Below are 20309 nucleotides of genomic sequence, written 5' to 3' on the forward strand. Positions count from 1 at the left end.
TAAAATCAGTAATGAGATTAAGGTACCCACTCTCCCCACTCCTATTCAACATGGTCCTGGAATTCCTAGCCAGAGCAATAAGGCAAGAAGAAGAAATAAAAGGAATACACATAGGTAAAGAAACTGTCAAAGTATCCCTATTTTCAGATGACATGATCCTATACCTCAAAGACCTAAAAAACTCTACCCAAAAACTCCTAGACACCATAAACAGCTTCAGTAATATGGCAGGATACAAAATCAACTTACAAAAATCATTAGCTCTTCTGTACACCAACAATGAACAAATTGAGAAAGAATATATGAAAACAATTCCATTTACAATAGCCTCAAAAAAAAAAATCAAATACCTATGAGTAAACTTAAAAAAGGATGTGAGTGGCCTCCACAAAGAGAACTACAAACCTCTGAAGAAAGAGACTGAGGAAGACTACAGAAGATGGAAAGATCTCCCATGCTCATGGATTGGCAGAATCAACATAGTAAAAATGGCTATACTACCAAAAGCAATCTACATGTTCAATGCAATTTCCATCAAAATCCCAAAGACATGTATCACAGAGATTGAAAAATCTACCCTAAAGTTCATTTGGAAACACAAAAGACCAAGAATAGCCAAGGCAATACTCAGCAAAAAGAGCAATGATAGGGTATCACAATACATGACTTCAAACCATACTACAGAACCATAGCAATAAAAATAGGATGGTACTGGGACAAAAGCAGATAAGAAGACCAGTGGAACAGAATAGAGGACCCAGATATGAATCCACACAGCTAGGCCCACCTTATTTTTCACAAAGGCACCAAAAACATATGATGGAAAACAGATAGAGGAAAAGAGGTTATCTGTCTGAAGAAAACTGAAAGTAGATACATGTCTGTTACCCTGTAGTAGTATCAACTCAAAATGGATTAAGGGCCTTAATATCAGACCTGAAACTCTGAAGTTAGTACAGGAAACAGCAGGGAATACTTTGGAAGCAATAGGTACAGGCAAGCACTTCCTCAGTAGAACTGTGGCAGCCCAGAAACTAAGAGAAAGGATTAACAAATGGGAGTACATGAAATTAAAAAGCTTCTTCACAACAAAAGAAATGGTCTCCAAACTGAACAGACCACCCACAGAGTGGGAGAAAATATTCACTGGTTATACATTAGACAAAGGACTGATAACCAGAATATACAAAGAGCTCAAAAAATGAGCCCGCCTCCCCCAAATCAATGAACCAATAAAGAAGTGGGCAACTGAACTAAGCAGAACTTTTTCAAGGGAAGAAATCCAAATGGCCAAAAAACACATGAAAAGATGCTCATCATCCCTGGCCATAAAGGAAATGCAAGTCAAAACCACACAAAACTTCAATCTCACTCCTATTAGAATAGCTATTATCAAAAATACCACCAACAACAAATATTGACAAGGATGCAGGGGCAAAAGGAACCCTCATACACTGCTGGTAGGAATGTAAGCTAGTACAACCACTTTGGAAAACAATATGGAGGCTTCTTAAAAAACTAAATATAAATCTGCCATATGATCCAGCAATACTATTCCTAGGGATATATCAAATGAATGTGACTCAGGTTATTTCAAAGGCACCTGCACACCCATGTTTATTGCAGTGCTATTTACAATAGCCCAGTTGTGGAAACAGCCAAGATGCCCCACTACTGACAAATGATTAAGAAAATGTGGTATTTATACACAATGGAATTTTATCCAGCCACAAAGAAGAATGAAATTTTGTAATTCTTATGTAAATCGATGGAACTGGAGAACATCATCTTATGCAAAGGTAGCCAGGCTCAGAAGGCCAAAAATCATATGTTCTCTCTCATATGCAGACTTTAGATCTAAAACAAATGCAGTAATATTATTGGACATGGGTCACATGCTAAGGGGAGAACATGTACAGGAGGAGTAGGGAAATTTGATGTGCCCACGGTAGAGGAGCAAATGTTGTAAGAAGAATATCAAAAGGCCATATAACTGACCAATTTACCTTGCTAAGAACTACACACAGCAACAATTGAAGAAATACAAAACCCAGATTTACAATGAGTTCTCCTTTCAGCTTCTTCAAATGCAAAATGAAAGGATTAGCTATGTTTATATTTCCCAAGTTTGCTTGAATTTAGTAATGTGGGAGTAGAGATGACAAATGGAATGGAGGTTGTCAAAAATTCAGAGTACTCAAACTTGACTAAATGAATTGACTTTTCAGGGACAAGGAGAGATAGAGATAGAAATGGTAAATAGATTGATAGATAATAAATAGGTGATAGGTCAATAGATAGAAGATAGATTAGTAGGTAGATTAATAAGTAGATAGATTAATAGAGATAGAGATAGAAAGGTGTGCTATATGATTGCATTGATCAGAAAATTTTGAGATACTCTGTGGGAGATGGTATCTAAGATTCTTTTGAATTTTAAATTGCATGATGAGCAACTGCTTTTTAATGGACTCTAGAAATAATTGAGTTTTAGAGGGTTTATTATCTAGCTGCCTATTTTCCAGTGTAAGTAAGGTCTTCAAAAATTATAAAGAACTAAAGCTAGAAGGGAAAAATATGTTACCACCAATGTAACCAATTTTATTTTACTTTGTCATTTTGGATTTCTTTTTAAATGTAATTCACTTCCTAACTCAAGGAATAGTTCACTGTCACTTAACCTTGTAAGACTTTCGACTGTTTGGGTGTGTGAAAATACCAGGTGTGCTCTGGTATTTTCATATTTGATAACTATCCTTTGCTTAATTTTCATCCTGTAAAACATGAAAAACTTACTGCTTCTGCAGGCTGTCATGTTCTCATTAGGCAAACCACTTTGAATTATGTGTTTGTTACAACTCCCAGGACAGGAGGGCAAATGAGCAAAGGAATTCTTTCTATGTGTGTTTCCTTTTTATTCCTTATCTGACTTTTATCTCAAGGCTCATGCTAACTAGGGGGGTGGTAGTGGGTGAACTGAACCATCTTGGCAACAGATATCCACAATCTTCTGTGCCTCAGTTGCCATAGCAACGAGGCTATTGCTATGTACTCTAAGCTAAATTATTTTTACCTGTCTCTTCTGACCATTTGTTTATTGCCTCTTTCCTTCAAGTATCTATTTTTAACCCAGTCTCTTTGGCTAACAGAACTTAAAGGAGGTGATTTCTTTTCTTCTTTTCTTTTTAAAATGTGTGATGAACATATTAAACCAAACAGGTGTTTAAAAAAGAAATTATACATAAATGCTTCCCCAAAAGGTGAGGTTTTAATCAGTGGATCCAAGGATTAAAGATACATTATTCCTTCAATATCTAGATTATGGGAAAGTATTGTTTTTTGATCTAACTAAGGTATTTTAAATTGAAGTGAAAATTCATTTTAATTTAGAGTATGTCAACAGCAATTGTAATTATTGATACACATATAACATTTAGTGAAAATAGAGAATTAATTTGTCACTTTTTAAAGAATTCTATACTGTCTTTCAAAATAACAGGTATCTTTATTTTATTTTTAATATGTATATAGCATATAACTTGCTTATATAGTCAGTTGCTACTAAAATATTTGCAGTTACCTTTGATATTTTCCTCATCATTGTCTAGATTATAGAATACACTTATTTGATCAGAAAAAGCTAGAAAACATAGTCCAGGTTCTCAAATCTCAAAATTTTGTATTAAATCAAAGGCTCTTGAGTTCAAAGACCTTGATTTATGTTCTTGTATTTACCATAATACTACAGACTTACATTTAGCAGGCACTCACAAATAGTGAATCCTTGACTATGAATGAGAGAATGGGCTTCATACTTGATGAATATGATTTACATTTATTTGAAGCATTCAGATAAATTGTTTTCATTTTAATTTGCATGTATGGATATAGGTTATAAACCAAGATTATAATATAGGGAAAATATTGGATGGGAATTTCTGTTTTGATAAACCAAGTTTGATGGTATTCTATAAATAATATCAAGATAATGGATGTGAAGCAAACGTCATACAAACTTATAGTGTTCAGAAACAATTTTGTTATTCTGCATTGCCTTTCAAATTTAATTTGGAATTTTGTGATTATCACTATTTCTTGCAACTCAAAATGATCTGTACAGATTTCATATTTAGATTAGCTTAGATATAAAATGAAGTTGAGGAAAACATATTATTAGTCTTATTGCAGAAATATTGTGAATTTTTGTCAGTTCAAGAATGAAAGATATATGAATCTTTATAAAAATAACTTGAAAATTGGACTGTAAGTATAATTTTAACCCATGACATCATTATTACCAAGTGTTGCCATATATAAAATTACTTTTAATTTGTAGTTGTAACTGGGCGCTTTTTTTTTTTTTAAACTTTCACTGAAGAAAATTTAGGGTTCCATTTAGATGATCTGTTAAAAACTACAGAATGTGTTAAGAAAGTTTGTACTGGTAAGCCTGAGATGATAGGTAATTTTAAACAGCCAAGAGGATGAAATCAGTCTTGTTTCTCTATTAAGACTTCTCTATTACAAATCTATCTCCATTTCTAAAAGACTGAGTCATAAATACTTGTTTAAGAGACAGTGTATAACAATTAAGAGATTATGAAAACCTGAAATGGACAACTTTCAATGCAAATCAAAATGTCACCATCTTTTAGTTTTTTTATGTCAGTAAGACCAGTGTAATTTTATTATTCCTGCATCTGAGTGCCATGGCACTAACAAAAACCAAAATTGCAAAAACCAAAATTCTTATGCAAAGGTCGCTTCAGGTAGATAGATGTGAACAAGAGATGACGCTGGAAATAACATTCTTCTGTCAAGGATTTTAGAAGACTGGAAGAATGTTTATGAGATTCTCTTCTCTATTTTCACAGCCTCACATCTCTCATTAGTTACCAGTAATTGCTCTGATTGTCACATTTGGCTACCCAGCACATGTTATAAGCATGTCCACTCACCATGCTAACTTCTGAGAAGATTTAGGGAACAAATAGTGAAAGAGAGCCAAATCATAAAGAGGGTATACTTTAGAGACTAGAATTTCACTTCTGGAGTTAGGTGACATTGATCTGAAGACTACTTCCACTTTTTACTATGTGTTCTAAACAAGTTGCTTCCTCTCTCTAAATTTTGTTCATTCTCCATGAAATTTTGATGATAATAACTTTACAAAATGTCATAAAGATTAAAATTGACAATCCACTAAACTACTTAACACGGAGCCTAAAACATGGTAAATGCTTAATCAATGTCAGCTGTTATTAAATTTATCTTAATTCTATTTTCAGGCCAATAACACACTCAACATGAGATCTAATATTGGGAATCTATTTTAATTTAAAGTTTTACATTTAATGTAATAAACCACATTAACAGAAGCAAAGACAAAAACCACTTGATCATCTCAATAGATGCAGAAAAAGCCTTTGATAAGATCCAACATCATTTCATGATAAAAGCCCTAAGAAAACTAGGAATAGAAGGAAAGTAACTCAACATTATAAAAGCTGTATATGACAAACCTACGGCCAGCATTATAATTAACGGAGAAAAACTGAAACCATTCCCTCTAAAATCAGGAACCAGACAAGAATGCCCACTATCTCCACTCCTATTCAACACAGTACTGGAATTCCTATCCAGAGCAATTAGGCAAGAAGAAGGAATAAAAGGAATACAAATAGGTAAAGAAACTGCCAAAATATCCCTATTTGCAGACGACATGATTCTATACCTTAAAGACTCAAAAAACTCTACTCAGAAGCCTCTAGACATCATCAATAGCTATAGCAAGGTAGCAGGATATAAAATCAAAATAGAAAAATCATTAGCATTTCTATACACTAACAATGAGCAAACGGAAAAAGAATGTATGAAAACAATTCCATTTACAATAGCCTCAAACAAAATCAAATACCTAGGTGTAAACCTAACAAAAGATGTGAAAGACCTCTACAAGGAAAACTATACACTTCTGAAGAAAGAGATCGAGGAAGACTATAGAAAGTGGAGAGATCTCCCATGCTCATGGATTGGTAGAATCAACATAGTAAAAATGTCAGTACTCTCAAAAGTAATCTACATGTTTAATGTAATTCCCATCAAAATTCCAATGACATTCATTAAAGAGATTGAAAAATCTACCATTAAATTTATATGGAAACACAAGAGGCCACGATTAGCCAAGGCAATACTCAGTCAAAAGAACAATGCAGGAGATATCACAATACCTGACTTCAAACTATATTACAAAGCAATAACAATAAAAACAGCATGGTACTGGCACAAAAACAGACATGAAGACCAGTGGAACAGAATAGAGGACCCAGATATGAAGCCACACAACTATAACCAACTTGTTTTTGACAAAGGAGCTAAAAATATTCGATGGAGAAATAGCAGCCTCTTCAACAAAAACTGCTGGGAAAACTGGTTAGCAGTCTGCAAAAAACTGAAACTAGATCCATGTATATCACCCTATACCAATATTAATTCAAAATGGATCAAGGATCTTAATATCAGACCTCAAACTCTAAAGTTGATACAGGAAAGAGTAGGAAATACTCTGGAGTTAGTAGGTATAGGTAAGAACTTTCTCAACGAAACCCCAGCAGCACAGCAACTAAGAGATAGCATAGATAAATGGGACCTCATAAAGCTAAAAAGCTTCTGTTCATCAAAAGAAATGGTCTCTAAACTGAAGAGACCACCCACAGAATGGGAGAAAATATTTGCCAGCTATGTATCAGACAAAGGACTGATAACCAGAATATATAGGGACCTTAAAAAACTAAATTCTCCCAAAACTAATGAACCAATAAAGAAATGGGCAAGTGAACTAAACAGAACTTTCTCAAAAGAAGAAATTCAAATGGCCAAAAAACACATGAAAAAATGCTCACCATCTCTAGCAATAAAGGAAATGCAAATTAAAACCACACTAAGATTCCACCTCACCCCTGTTAGAATAGCCATCATTAGCAACACCACCAACAACAGGTGTTGGCGAGGATGTAGGAAAAAAGGAACCCTCTTACACTGTTGGTGGGAATGTAAACTAGTACAACCACTCTGGAAAAACATTTGGAGGCTACTTAAAAAGCTAGACATTGATCTACCATTTGATCCAGCAATACCACTCTTGGGGATATACCCAAAAGACTGTGACACAGGTTACTCCAGAGCCACCTGCACACCCACGTTTATTGCAGCACTATTCACAATAGCCAAGTTATGGAAACAGCCAAGATGCTCCACCACTGACGAATGGATTAAGAAAATGTGGTATCTATACACAATGGAATTTTATGCAGCCATGAAGAAGAACGAAATGTTATCATTCGCTGGTAAATGGATGGAATTGGAGAACATCATTCTGAGTGAGGTTAGCCTGGCCCAAAAGACCAAAAATCGTATGTTCTCCCTCATATGTGGACATTAGATCAAGGGCAAACACAACAATGGGATTGGACTTTGAGCACATGATAAAAGCAAGAGCACACAAGGGAGGGGTTTGGATAGGTAAGACACCTAAAAAATTAGCTAGCATTTGTTGCCCTTAACGCACAGAAACTAAAGCAGGTACCTTAAAAGCAACTGAGGCCAATAGGAGAAGGGGACCAGGAACTAGAGAAAAGTTGAGATCAAAAAGAATTAACCTAGAAGGTAACACACATGCACAGGAAATTAATGCGAGTCAACTCCCTGTATAGTTATCCTTATCTCAACCAGCAAAAACCCTTGTTCCTTCCTATTATTGCTTATACTCTCTCTACAACAAAATTAGAAATAAGGGCAAAATAGTTTCTGCTGGGTATTGAGGGGGTGGGGAGAAGAGGGAGGGGGTGGAGTGGGTGGTAAGGGAAGGGGTGGGGGCAGGGGGGAGAAATGACCCAAGCCCTGTATGCCCATATGAATAATAAAAGAAAAAAAAAAAGAATGCTCCTTGAGAGCTTGTTTGGAGGTTCTAGCAGGGGAGCGCAGCTACTCGTATACCCTTGACCGAAAAACGGTCCTCCTCTATCGGGGATGGTCGTCCTCTTTGACTGAGCGCGCAGCTTCGGGAGGGACGCACATGGAGCGGTGAGGGAGGAAGGGGACACCCGCCTAGCCAGCCAGATCAGCCGAATCAACCCTGGCGATCAATGGGGTGACAGATGTCGCAGCCAGATCGCCCTCACATCCAAAAATGCTCCTTGAATACCTGTGATTGGAGTCCAAATCAAGTTGGCTTAAGCCCCAAAGGGGCTCACATGACTGAAGCATGACTTGGTAAAATCCAGTGATTCATATACTATAGAGAATCAAATATTCTTTCCTCCATCTCTCAGCTCTGGCTTATCCATGTCAGTTCATCCCCAGGCTATCTGTCCATGGAGGATCCACATGGTCCAGCATTGTGAAACCTCTTCTTCCAATGTCACACAAAAAGTCTCAGGCATGAATCTCAGTGACCTGAGTGAATTGCATGCCTCTGGGGATTCTCAACCAGGGGACAATGCCACTCCACAAAGGGGTATGTGACAATGTCAAGAGACATTTCAGGTTGTTAGGACTATGTGCCTATGGCACCTAGGCGAGTCCAGAGATACTGCAGAACATCCTGCAACACACCGTACAGCCCTACATAAAGGAGTTCCCCAGCCCCTAATGTTAATAATGCCAAGATTCTGAAATTCTGGCAACTAACCTTGAGTTCATTAGATGGAGCATTTAGGAAAGAGAGTCCAAAGGGCTTTGAGAGTGATTGATGGCTGGCCAGGTCTGGATCACCCACCTATTCCTAAGGCCACAGTGGGTTGGAGATGAAAGCACTGCTAGCCATCACAGTGGGAGTGGAGGTGAGGAGGTTTCTTGGGGATAATCTGAGGGACCTACTCAAAAGAAGGAGGATCTGAACAAGCACCAACAACAGGCATTCCACTCAGGACTCCAGAGGAATAACAGGTTCCTGGAAGTACTATTTCTGCTCTTTTCATTTTCTCCTTCCAGCTTTTAAAATGTGTCTTTATTTTATTTGTGGTGGAAAGTAACTTCAGCTCTGTGGATGCCTGCCTGAGTGGTCTGCAGTGTACATGGCTGGCATATGCTGCCATAGTACCATGTCACAGACTAGGAGAATTCAGCAACAGGGTTTGTCAGCTCATAGTTCTGGAGTCCAAAGGTCCAAGATCAAGGTGTTCACAGGTGTGGTCTTTCCTGAGTCCTCTCTCGGTGGGCGACAGCTGCTTTCCACTGTATCTTTACATGGCCTTTCTCTAGGCCTGCACATTCTGGTATCTCTTCCTCCTCAAAAAGGGACACCAGTCATATTGGATTAGGGACCCCCAAAAAAATAAATAAAGTTTTACATTTAAATCTTTAAAGACTTAAGTATTATCTGACCTTTTTAAACATTAAGAAATTTCTTTTTGTGACCTAGTCTTTTAGTGATTAAAGTTAAAACTGATTTTCTTGAGTACTCTCCTCAGTAAAGATAAAGGAAAATTACAATGTGGACTAATAGTAAATCTTTTTCATCTTCTGTTCTCTAGGTTAAAATCCCCTAATTTATCTGGACCCCTTCATGCAGTCATACATCTTATTTTGAATATGTGGATTCCCATTACATTTGCCATTCTTTCTAAATAAAAAAGATCAACTTATAGATTTATTTGATCATAATTTAACCAATATTAAATTGAAAAGGAATGTAAATTACCTTTACTTTCCTAATATGATGTTGTATCATTAATTACATTAGCACTATGAATGCTAATATTATATACAGTTATATAGTTGTTTTCCAAGTAATTTATAATGCCTTATAATACTAGGCAATATAGTAGTATAATATTATACTATTTTTCTATAAATTATAGTGTTATACTATTGACACTATGCTTATTACTTCTGTGTCTCTATAATGTAGCACGTAATATGTGTGTGGGTGTGTGGGTGTGGTTAACACTGTTAGTCAGAATGTTTATCTTCATCTTTGCAATGGGCCATTGTTGTTTGGTTCTCTTTCCTTAGTCTCACCTCCATTTCATTTTTCTGTGATGGATGTCAGTCAAGAGGCCATGATGAGTCTACTGCTAGGATGAGCACAGGATCCAAGTTGGCCAATCTTTCTGTGAGAATGTTATAGTCACTGGAAGAGAGACAGCCTTTCTCACCTGAAAACTGGTTGTGAGTATTAAATGAGATGGGAGAGTTTGTGGAGATCGGTTCCATCACATGGAAGTGAAGTCAACAAGAAGAATATATGACCAAGAGAGGAAGAAAATGTTCTCAGTTGGACAATGAATGCAACCTGCCCCACAGCAAATCTGCTTCTTTATATCTCAGTTATGTGACCCAGTACAGTGTCCCTCTTGTTTTCATTTTTACTTGTGGTGATTCAAGTTGGCTTTCCCTTAGTCACATTCTGCAGCATCATTGACTGATAGTGTCACATGACTGTATAATATAGTGTTGGAATCCACAGTGTCATCTTAAACTTTTCTGATACTCCCAGGCATATTTAGGGAGAGTGATCTAATGAAAAACTTGTTAAAACTGAACATGACAATAGAATGATACATTTTAACCTAAAATTAGCAAAACATTGACCTAGAACTGGTTTCAGGAAAAGTGAAATCTTTCAAGTGTGCAAAAGTTTGCCTTACTTTTATTTAAGTGGGAGAGGTGTTAGTCAAGAACTGATCTTCAACTTAGAATTAAAATTTCATGGTAAAAACAGACCTTCCCTTTATTCTCTGACATCTTCTCTTCCAATTCATTGTTTGGTCATCATCAATCACTGGGAATTGATAGAAATGACCAGCCAATGTCCTGCTTCTCTAAAAAATATATCATCAATAATACATCAATTATACCAGTTGGACTGAAGTAAAAGAAACACATGCAAACATTTATTCCTTTTGAGATTTATTTTCTATTTTATCTAAATGAATACAAAAGGTCAGATGATAAATGGCCATAAAAGGCTAATGTTTCCCAGAAGTTTAGCCTATAAACCAGCCAACAGCACAGATCTATGGATCCATACTACCAGAGAAAAATGGAATCTTGGCAAAGGAAGAACTTTTATGTTTGCACATATGGAGTACTGGAGTTTGACTCAGGACATGTGTTTACCAGTTTACCACCACTTTAGTAGGCATTTTACCACTTCATTTACATCTCCACCCTTTTTTTCTTTAGTTTTTTTTTGCTATAGGATCTGTTGTTCATGGACTATGATCCTTGTAGTTAAGCTTCCTGTATATCTGGAATGACAGGTGAGCAACACCTGAAGTCTGGGGAGCCAAGATCAAGTTACTGACAGATTTGGTGATGGCCATCTTTTCCCTATGTTCAACATGGCAGAAGGGGGCCAGGAATTTCTTTTATAATGGCATTAAGCTTTTCCTGAAGGTTCTATCCGCATGACCTAATCACTTCCTAATCATCCAATCTCCCTCCATTATCCTACTGACAATAGAATTTAGGGGGTGATGCTTATGTGCAAATATTCATCAAGTAATGTAGTTTAAAATATATTTTAAAGTGTTAAAATAAATATTGTAATATAGTGAAGCTCAATATAAAATCCCCAGACATTTTAAAGATGAAGCATGAGATCTTAAAACAATGTCAAGCTTTTGATGGAAATCTGTTGCATTTAACCAAGGCAGACCTGTGAAAATGTAGTAAAGAATCTTCTAGAAGAGAAAGTTCCCAATCTTGACTCTCACTGGCCCAGGCCCAGGATACCATTTTTTTTTCTAAGACTAAATATAGAATTTTTTTGATGCTCTTTTTCTTTCTTTTTTTTTTCCTATGTGGAATTTTTATCCCTTTCTTTTGTCAACTTCTCTTTTCCTTTCTTCCTCTCTTCTTTCTTCTTTCCCTTCTCCCTTCCTTGCTCGCTCCCTCCCTCCCTTATTTCCCTCCTTTCTTCCCTTCCTGACATTCTTCCTTCCTTCAGCAATCATTTGATGAAGTCCATTCTGCTAGGTATTTAATGATGCTCTGTGGAAAGAGAGATAAAAAGATACTTCAGATATATGAGTAGAGCAAAGAATATCATAGAGGCCCATAAACAGATGCTCAAAAAGGAGCTCATACAGAAACTCACAGAGATACTCATGATGGAACTCTAAGAGAAGTTTAAAGAGAATATACAAAATCAACTCAAAGAATATCAAGACAACACACATAAAAAAATGTGAGAAGACAGAAACAACTAAATGAACTCATAGAGGATCTCAGCAAGCTCCAAAATGAAACTAAGGAGACTATAAAAAAAGATATGTGTAATAAAGAAGATAGCAAAGGGTATGTAAGAGGAGTTCAAAAAAGATATGGAAAACTACAGAAAAATGAATTAAACGGAAATGCTGGAAATAAAAATTTTCTTAAATAAGAAACACAGGTAAAAGTCACTCCAGCAGACTAGAAGAAGTGCAAGACAGAATTTCAGGTCTCAAAGATAAAATAGGAATATTAAAGAAAAAAAAAAAGGAGGTTGTTGGACGAAATACTCAAAAGCTGTGAAAACTGTGAAAAAAATGCACAAGAACTCAGTGATCCCATTAAAAGACCAAACACCATGGGCACTGAAGAAGGAGAAAGAGAAGATGTACAAGCCAAATGTATACACAACATAATCAGCAAAACAATGGCAGAAAATTTCCCAAATCTTGAAAAAGGGATGCCCATTCAGATACAGGAAGCCTCCAGAACACCAGACATCACCAAAATAGAGCCTATCCATGACATATTATTGTTAAAACAACCAGCACAGAGAATAAGGAAAGAATTTTGAAGGCTGTAAGAATGAAAAATCAAATAACATATAAAGGTAAACCCATTAAAAAAACAGCAGATTTATCAACAGAAATGTTAAAAGCAAGAAGGGCATGGAGTGGGGTATTTTGAACACTGAAGGAAAACAATTTCAGTCCTAGGATACTCTACCCATCAAAGCTATCATTCAAAACTGATGATGGAATAAAAGTCTTCCATGATAAACAGAAACTAAAAAAATATATATCACCAAGCAGCACTACAAAAGATTCTGAAAGGAATCCTACACACAGAATATGAAAGCAAACATAACCACAACAGGACAAGAAGTATTACATCTCATGAGAAAAACAGACAAGTACTCAGAGAGTAGCATAGAATTGTCTGCACACACTCAAATCCTTAAACAATCAAAGCAACTAAATGACAGGAATCACCACATATGTCTCAATACTAACACTAAATGCTATTGGACTCAACTCCTCCATTGAAAGACAATGTTTGGTAAACTGGATTAAAAAGAAAGACCTGACAATACTTTGTTTCAAGAAACCCAACTTACTAATAGAAAGAAACACTGTCTTAGGGTGAAAGGGTATAAGAAGATTTACCAAGCTAATGGTCCCCCAAAACAGGCAGGAGTAGCAATACTTATATCAGATAAAGTGGTCTTCAAGCATAAATTATTCAGAAGAGACAAAGAAGGTCACTTCATATTAATAAAATGATCAACATATCAAGAGGAAAAAACAATCATCGACTTATATGTGCCAGTGTTGGTATACTCAACCTCATGAAACACACACTATGGACTTAAAATCACAGATAGACCACAGAATACTATTAGTGGGAGAATTTAATACTCTTCTATCACCAGGAGAAAGGTCATCCAGATAAAAAAAAATCAACAAAGAAATTCTAGAATTGAATAACATCATAGATCTAATGGATCTGACAGAAGTCTACAGTGTATTCCACCTTGCAACAGTACAATATACATTCTTCTCAGCACCCATGGAACTTTCTTCAAAATAGACCATATTTCAGGGCACAGAACAGATCTCAACAAATACAAGAGAACTGAACAACCCCTTGCATAGTGTCTGACCACAACACAAAGCAACTAGAACTTAATAACAAAAGAAGCAGCAAACAATACTCGAACACCTGGATACGGAACAACACATTGCTCAATGATCAGTGGGTAACAGAAGAAATAAGGGAGGAAATCAAAAAGTTCCTGGAATTTAATGAAAATGAAAATACAACCTATCAGAACCTATAGGATACACCAAAGGCAGTCTTAAGAAGAAAGTTTATAGCCATGGGTGCATATATTAAAAACACAGAAAGATCTCAAATAAACAACCTAATGCTGAATCTCAAACTCTCAGAGAAACAAGAGCAAGTTAAACACAAACAAGCAGAAAGAGAGGAATAATAAAAATATGGGCTGAACTCAAAATAGTGACCAAAAAATCCCATACAAAGAATCAATGAAACAAAAAGCTGGTTATTTGAAAAAATAAATTAAATTGACAAACCCCTGGCAAATCTAACTAACAGGAGGAGGGAAAAGACCCAAATCAATAAAATCAGAAATGAAAAAGGAGTGATAACAACAAACACCAAAGAAATCCAGGAAATTATCAAGGACTACTTTGAAAACCTATATTCAAATACATTTGAAAATCTAGAAGAAAAGAACAAATTTCTGTATACATATGACCATCCAAAATTGAACCAAGAAGGTATGAATCACCTAAATAGATATATAACACAATAAAATTGAAGCATCAATAAAGAGTCTCCCAAAAGAAAAGTCCAGGCCCTGATGGATTCTCTGCTGAATTCTATCAGATCTTTAAATAAGAACTAGTACCAACTTCATTAAATTTTTAAGTGGAATAGAAAGGGAAGGAACACTGCCTAATTTACTTTATTAAGCCGGTAGTATACTAATCCAAAAACTGGAAATGTACACATTCAAAAAGGAGAACTACAGGTCAATCTCCTTAATGAACACTGTCACAAAAATCCTCAACAAAATATTGTCAAACCAAACTCAACAGCATATAAAAAAGATTATATACCATGACCAAGCTGGCTTCATCCCAAAGATGCAGGAATGGTTCAACATATGCCAATCATTAAATGTAATATACCATATTAACAGAAGCAAAGATAAAAACTACTTGATCATCTCAATAGATATAGAATAAGCCTCCAATAAAATTCATGATAAAAGGTCTGATGAAACAAGGAATAGATGGAATGTGCCTCAATATAATAAAGATTATATATGACAAACCTATAGCCAACATCATATTTAAGCAGGGAAAAACTGAAGGAATGAGACAAGGGTGCCTATTCAACATAGTCTTGGAATTCCTAGCCAGAGCAATAAGACAGGAAGAAGAAATAAAAGGAATACAAATAGGAAGAAACAAGTCAAATTATCCCATTTTGTGGACAACATAATCCCATACCTAAAAGACCTGAAGAACTCCACTAAAAACTCGTAGATACCATAAACAGCATCAGTGAAGTAGCAGGATACAAAATCAGTTTACAAAAATCAGTAGCCTTTCTATACATCAACAATGAATAGATTTAGAAAGAATGTAGGAAAACAACTGCATTTACAATAGTCACAAAAAATACCTAGGAATAAACTTAACAAAGAATATAAATGATCTCTATAATACAAACTATTAGAGAAAAAAATTGAAGAAAATTACAGAAAATGGAAAGACCTCCCATGCTCATGGATTGGCACAATCATCATAGTAAAAATGGCTACACTACCAAAATCAATCTACACGTTCAATGCAATTCCCATCAAAATCTCAATGACATTCATCACAGAGATTGAAAAATCTACCCTAAAGTTCATTTGGAAACACAAAAGACAGAATAGCCAAGGCAATACTGAGCAAAAAGAGAAACACTGGAGGTATCACAATACCCAACATCAAACTATAGTATAGACCATAGCAATAAAAACAGCATGGTACTGGCACAAAAACAGATATGAAGACCAGTGGAACAGAATAGAGGACCTGGATATGAATCTATGCAGCTATGCCCACCTAATTTTTGAGAAAGTTGACAAAAACATATAAACAACAAAAACTTCTTTCAACAAACGTTGCTGGGAAAATTGGGTATCTGCTTCAAGAAGACTGAAAGTAGATCCATGTTTGTCATTCTGTACAAGTATCAATTCAAAGTGGATTAATAACCTTAATATAAGACCTGAAGCCTTGAAGTTAGCCCAAGACAGAACAGGAAATAACACTGGAAGCAATAGGCATAGGCAAGGACTTCCTCAGCAGAACTCAATTGTCTCAGCAAGAGAAAGGATTGACAAATGGGACTACATGAAATTGAAAAGCTTCTGCACAACAAAAGAAATGGTCTCTAAATTGAAGAGGATGCCCACAGAATGGGAGAAAATCTTTGCCAGCTATATATCAAACAAGGGATTGATAACCAGCATATAAAGGGAGCTCAAAAAACTAAACTTCCAAAAACTCAATGACCCAGTGAAGAAATGGGCAAATAAACTGCACAGTCTTTTCAAAGGAAGATGTTCAAATTTTAAAAAACAAATGAAAAAATGCTCACATCCCTGGCCATAAAGGAAATGCAAATCAAAACCACATTAAGATTCTATCTCACCCTGTTAAAATGGCTACCATCAAGAACACAAACAACAACAAATGTTGGTGAGGATATGGGAAAAGGAACTCTCATAAATTGCTGCTGGGAATGGAAGCTAGTATAGCTACTATGGAAAACAGTATGGGGGCTAGTTAAAAAACTAAAATAGATCTCCATATTACCCAGCAATACCACTCCTAGGGATATACCCAAAGGAATGTGAGTCAGCTTACTTAAAAGACACCTGCAAACCCATGTTTATTGCTGTACTAGTCACAATAGCTAAGCTATGGAAACAGTCAAGATGCTCCAGTACTGACAAATGGATTAAGAAAATGTGGTGTTTATACACAATGAAATTTTACTCAGTGATAAAGAAGAATGAAATTTTGTCATATGCAGGTAAATGCTTGGAACTGGAGGACATCATCTTAAGTAAAGTTAGCCAGGCTCAGAAAGTCAAAAGCCACATATTCTCTCTCATATGTGGAATATAGACCTAATACAAATGCAGCAATATTATGAAACATTGGTCACTTTAAGGCGAGGTCATGCACGGGAGGCGTAGGGTAAAGGAAGGAATCTAAGAACTTGAATATGTGTGACATACTATATTCAAGAATGAATATAGAAATCTTAAATTTGCTGAAAGCACCATAAGAAAGGGACTAAGGTAGAATGTAGATAATTAGAAGAGATAAACCAACTGGGGGTATAACACATACATGCATGGAAATAACACAAGGAACCTCCCTATGTAGCTATCTTTATCTCAAACTAGCAAAGATGTCATGCTTTTCTTTTTATCTTTTTGCTTTCCTCCTTTGTAAAATCAGAGAACAAGAGGGTGGAACAGGTCCTGCCCAGAGGGAAGGGTTGGCACCAGTTGCAGTTGGGAAGTGGTGGGGAAAGGCGGTAAGAGAGGTGCAAAAATTGTATACATATGCATATAAATACAAAAATGATACCTGTTGAAAATGTTCCATGAATTGGGGGAGGGAGGATAAGGGGAGCAGAATGATACAGTTGATATATTGTAAGAACCTTTGTAAATGCCACAATGTACCCCCACTCAGCCCAATAATAAAGGAAAAAAAACCAAAGAGAAACAAAAAAAAGACATTAATAAGCATAATAGAGACAGACATTGCTTGCTTCACATTTAGTACTATGATGAACACTTTCCTCATATTTTTCTATTTAACTCTTATATCAGCTGTGAGAAAGGAACTTTGCAATCCATTAAACTTTCTCATGTCACAGAATAGATACCATATGTCTCCATGGCATACAATAAATGACTTAGAATTAAAACACAAGCCCATTTCCATTTGATTTAGATTTATACTCATGAATGTCACTTACTAACCAGTTTGATTAGTAACCTTCCATTCAACTTAAATGTCTAATGTTGACTCATTTTCTTCTCAGAAATTTCTCTTTTAAAGTATAATTACATCCTTCCCAAACTGTATTCCTATATTTTTACTAACATGCACTTCACTATGACTATTTGTATATCTGTTTCTTATTACACCAGGATGAGAAAGCCCCTATTGAAGGTGCCACCTCTAATTGACATGTGTGTCACTGATCTGGCACAGTAGACATGTGGATGTGGTAGCATAGGGGCTCTTGTGCTGGACCAACATATGAAAGCTTTGATGCTTACAGACTTAAAGTGTGTTTTGTTTGTCCTAGAAAGACTTCAGAGATATTTTTAAATTAGTTTGTCAACTGGAAATGGAGGTTTCATCTTAAAGATACAGATTTCCCTGTATCTTTTTTTTAGGTGGGAAGATTTGGAAACATTCATTGGTCAAACATTCCTGCCTGACCACAGTATGCTGGAAATGAGTGGCAGCTATCTACTTTGTAGAGGTTTTGCACTGTGCAGTTGCTGACAGTCCACATGTCTCATGCTGGGTTGCTCTGCCAACTTCATTCACTTATGCCACTTTCAGGACCCTGACCCTATAATTCTAACCTTTCTTCTGTATCTTCTCAAGAAGTTTAACTTGTGCATAGCCACATAGTGGCACTGTCTATAAAAATTTAAAAGAAAAGTAATTATAAGTAAAATTCAAAGCTATCAAAATGGTGTTAACATAATATGCACAATAGTAGGTTATTCATTTAACAGCATTACTGTTAAATGTGACTTACCAGTGTGACTTAAGACAAGTGAAATGCCAAGAGTTGTGTGCCTCATTACAATATAAATATTAAAATATATGCTAGGGATATTTTTTCACAAAAGACAGGCCTAATTTCTCATCTCAAATAAATATGGGATGCTCAATATCATTTATAGAAAGTTCATAGCATTTTCATAGCTATTTTAATGTGCATATGTAAGAGATTATGTTAAATAGTACTATGGTGTTATTTGTAGTGATTTAAATTACAGAAAGACTATTAATTCAAAGTGTTCAATGCTTCAGATGGATATTGAGGTCAAGTTTATGAGGAGATTTGCTAAACAAATACACTAAGCAAATTATCTGTATAAGAACTGTTTACTTGACAGTTTTTTACAGTCATGAATTTCTAACAATATAAGTGCAGTGTAAGCAAAGGTAGGTACTGCTTAGTTTGGTATTTTGATATAATAAATACAAGTCATCTTTATCTATTCTTTTAGACAAGACTTCTTTTGGACAGTACCTTTATATCCTAGTTCAAGGTGCAATATTATTTGGAAATAACAAAATATTGCTGTAAAATGTATTGTTTTACTCTGACTTTTCATCAACTCTGACAGCTCTTCCACCCAGTCAACTACTCTGATTAGCAGAGGAAGTGCAAAGAAAAGGAGGCCACGGTTAGGAGTAAATCCCAATTAGTCTCCTAAAGCTTCAACAGGCACATCCATTACATTGAAAACACCATGCTTAATAACATAACTGTTGGCAGTAAAACAATAAGGAGTATAAATATGATGAATAGTGGGCTAACCACCTCTACAGCAAAAAGAACAATACAAATGTAGTTCAGTTTTGCTTAGTCTAGTAATAGATAAAAACCACAGTGCATAGCTTTATTTATCTGTACATTCAGGGGTTGCTCAATATCTCAAGATAAATAGGAATACAAATAAATGTCTTACCAGCATCAATAATAATTCTTAAAACAAAGAATGTGTTTTGTACTGCAGAAAATAACCTTAAAAGCAGTCAAATTGGTAGTAAAGTTGTGTCCTACCTGGGTAACTTTCTCTGTCACATTGTGTGTTCGATCTTTAACTTTGGGTGCAATAATAGTTTTATCTGAAGAAGGAGGGGACGTATTCTTTTTTTCAGTTTTGACATCTGAAAAATTCAGAGTGAGCTGTGGAATCTTGTTAATGGTGCTGTATTTGTTGAGGTTTGAATCCGACGTGGATCCCAGGAGGCTTGACTTGATATGGTTAAAAGGCCCTAAAAAAATTGGAAAGTATTTGTAAAAATAGCATCAGAAGAAACACAAAAAAGAGTTGGTCTGAATGCCTTGCTAATGATCCATGACCAATGTAGCCCTGATTCAGGTGTGATGAATATAGCCAACTGATACCTAAACACAGACTTAGGGTTACCTTTTACCAAACAGAGTGACATGTGAGTATCTGAAGAAAAAACTGGGCCCAACACGTGCACTAGAAAGTAAATAGCAGTTTGAGCTGTTAATTGGCTTATTTTATTAAAGGCTAAAAAAACAACTCCACACCCTGTAATTAGCCAAATCCTGCCTTTAAAATTTCTCATGAATTTTGTTTTATAACCTGGAAACTATTCAAGGAAGAATTAGCCTATGGATAAAACCATGTTGGCCTGGGACTTTACGAATGGGTGGTTTACCCTCCCCTAATTTAGGTTACTCCCCTCTTTGTG

General features: G+C 35.7%; 1 protein-coding gene across 7 annotated transcripts in view; it reads right to left on the bottom strand.

Moving 5' to 3' along the window:
- Window positions 1–20309, bottom strand: part of Kcnh7 (potassium voltage-gated channel subfamily H member 7) — a 484116-nt gene that overhangs the window by 115777 nt on the left and 348030 nt on the right. For all 7 annotated transcript variants that reach the window (XM_074070967.1, XM_074070965.1, XM_074070968.1 and 4 more), the window contains one exon: window positions 19645–19859. In XM_074070967.1, coding sequence (XP_073927068.1) covers window positions 19645–19859 — 215 coding nt within the window. The remainder of the gene's footprint in view (window positions 1–19644; window positions 19860–20309) is intronic.

Source organism: Castor canadensis, chromosome 4, assembly GCF_047511655.1.
Source record: "Castor canadensis chromosome 4, mCasCan1.hap1v2, whole genome shotgun sequence".
Taxonomy (NCBI): domain Eukaryota; kingdom Metazoa; phylum Chordata; class Mammalia; order Rodentia; family Castoridae; genus Castor; species Castor canadensis.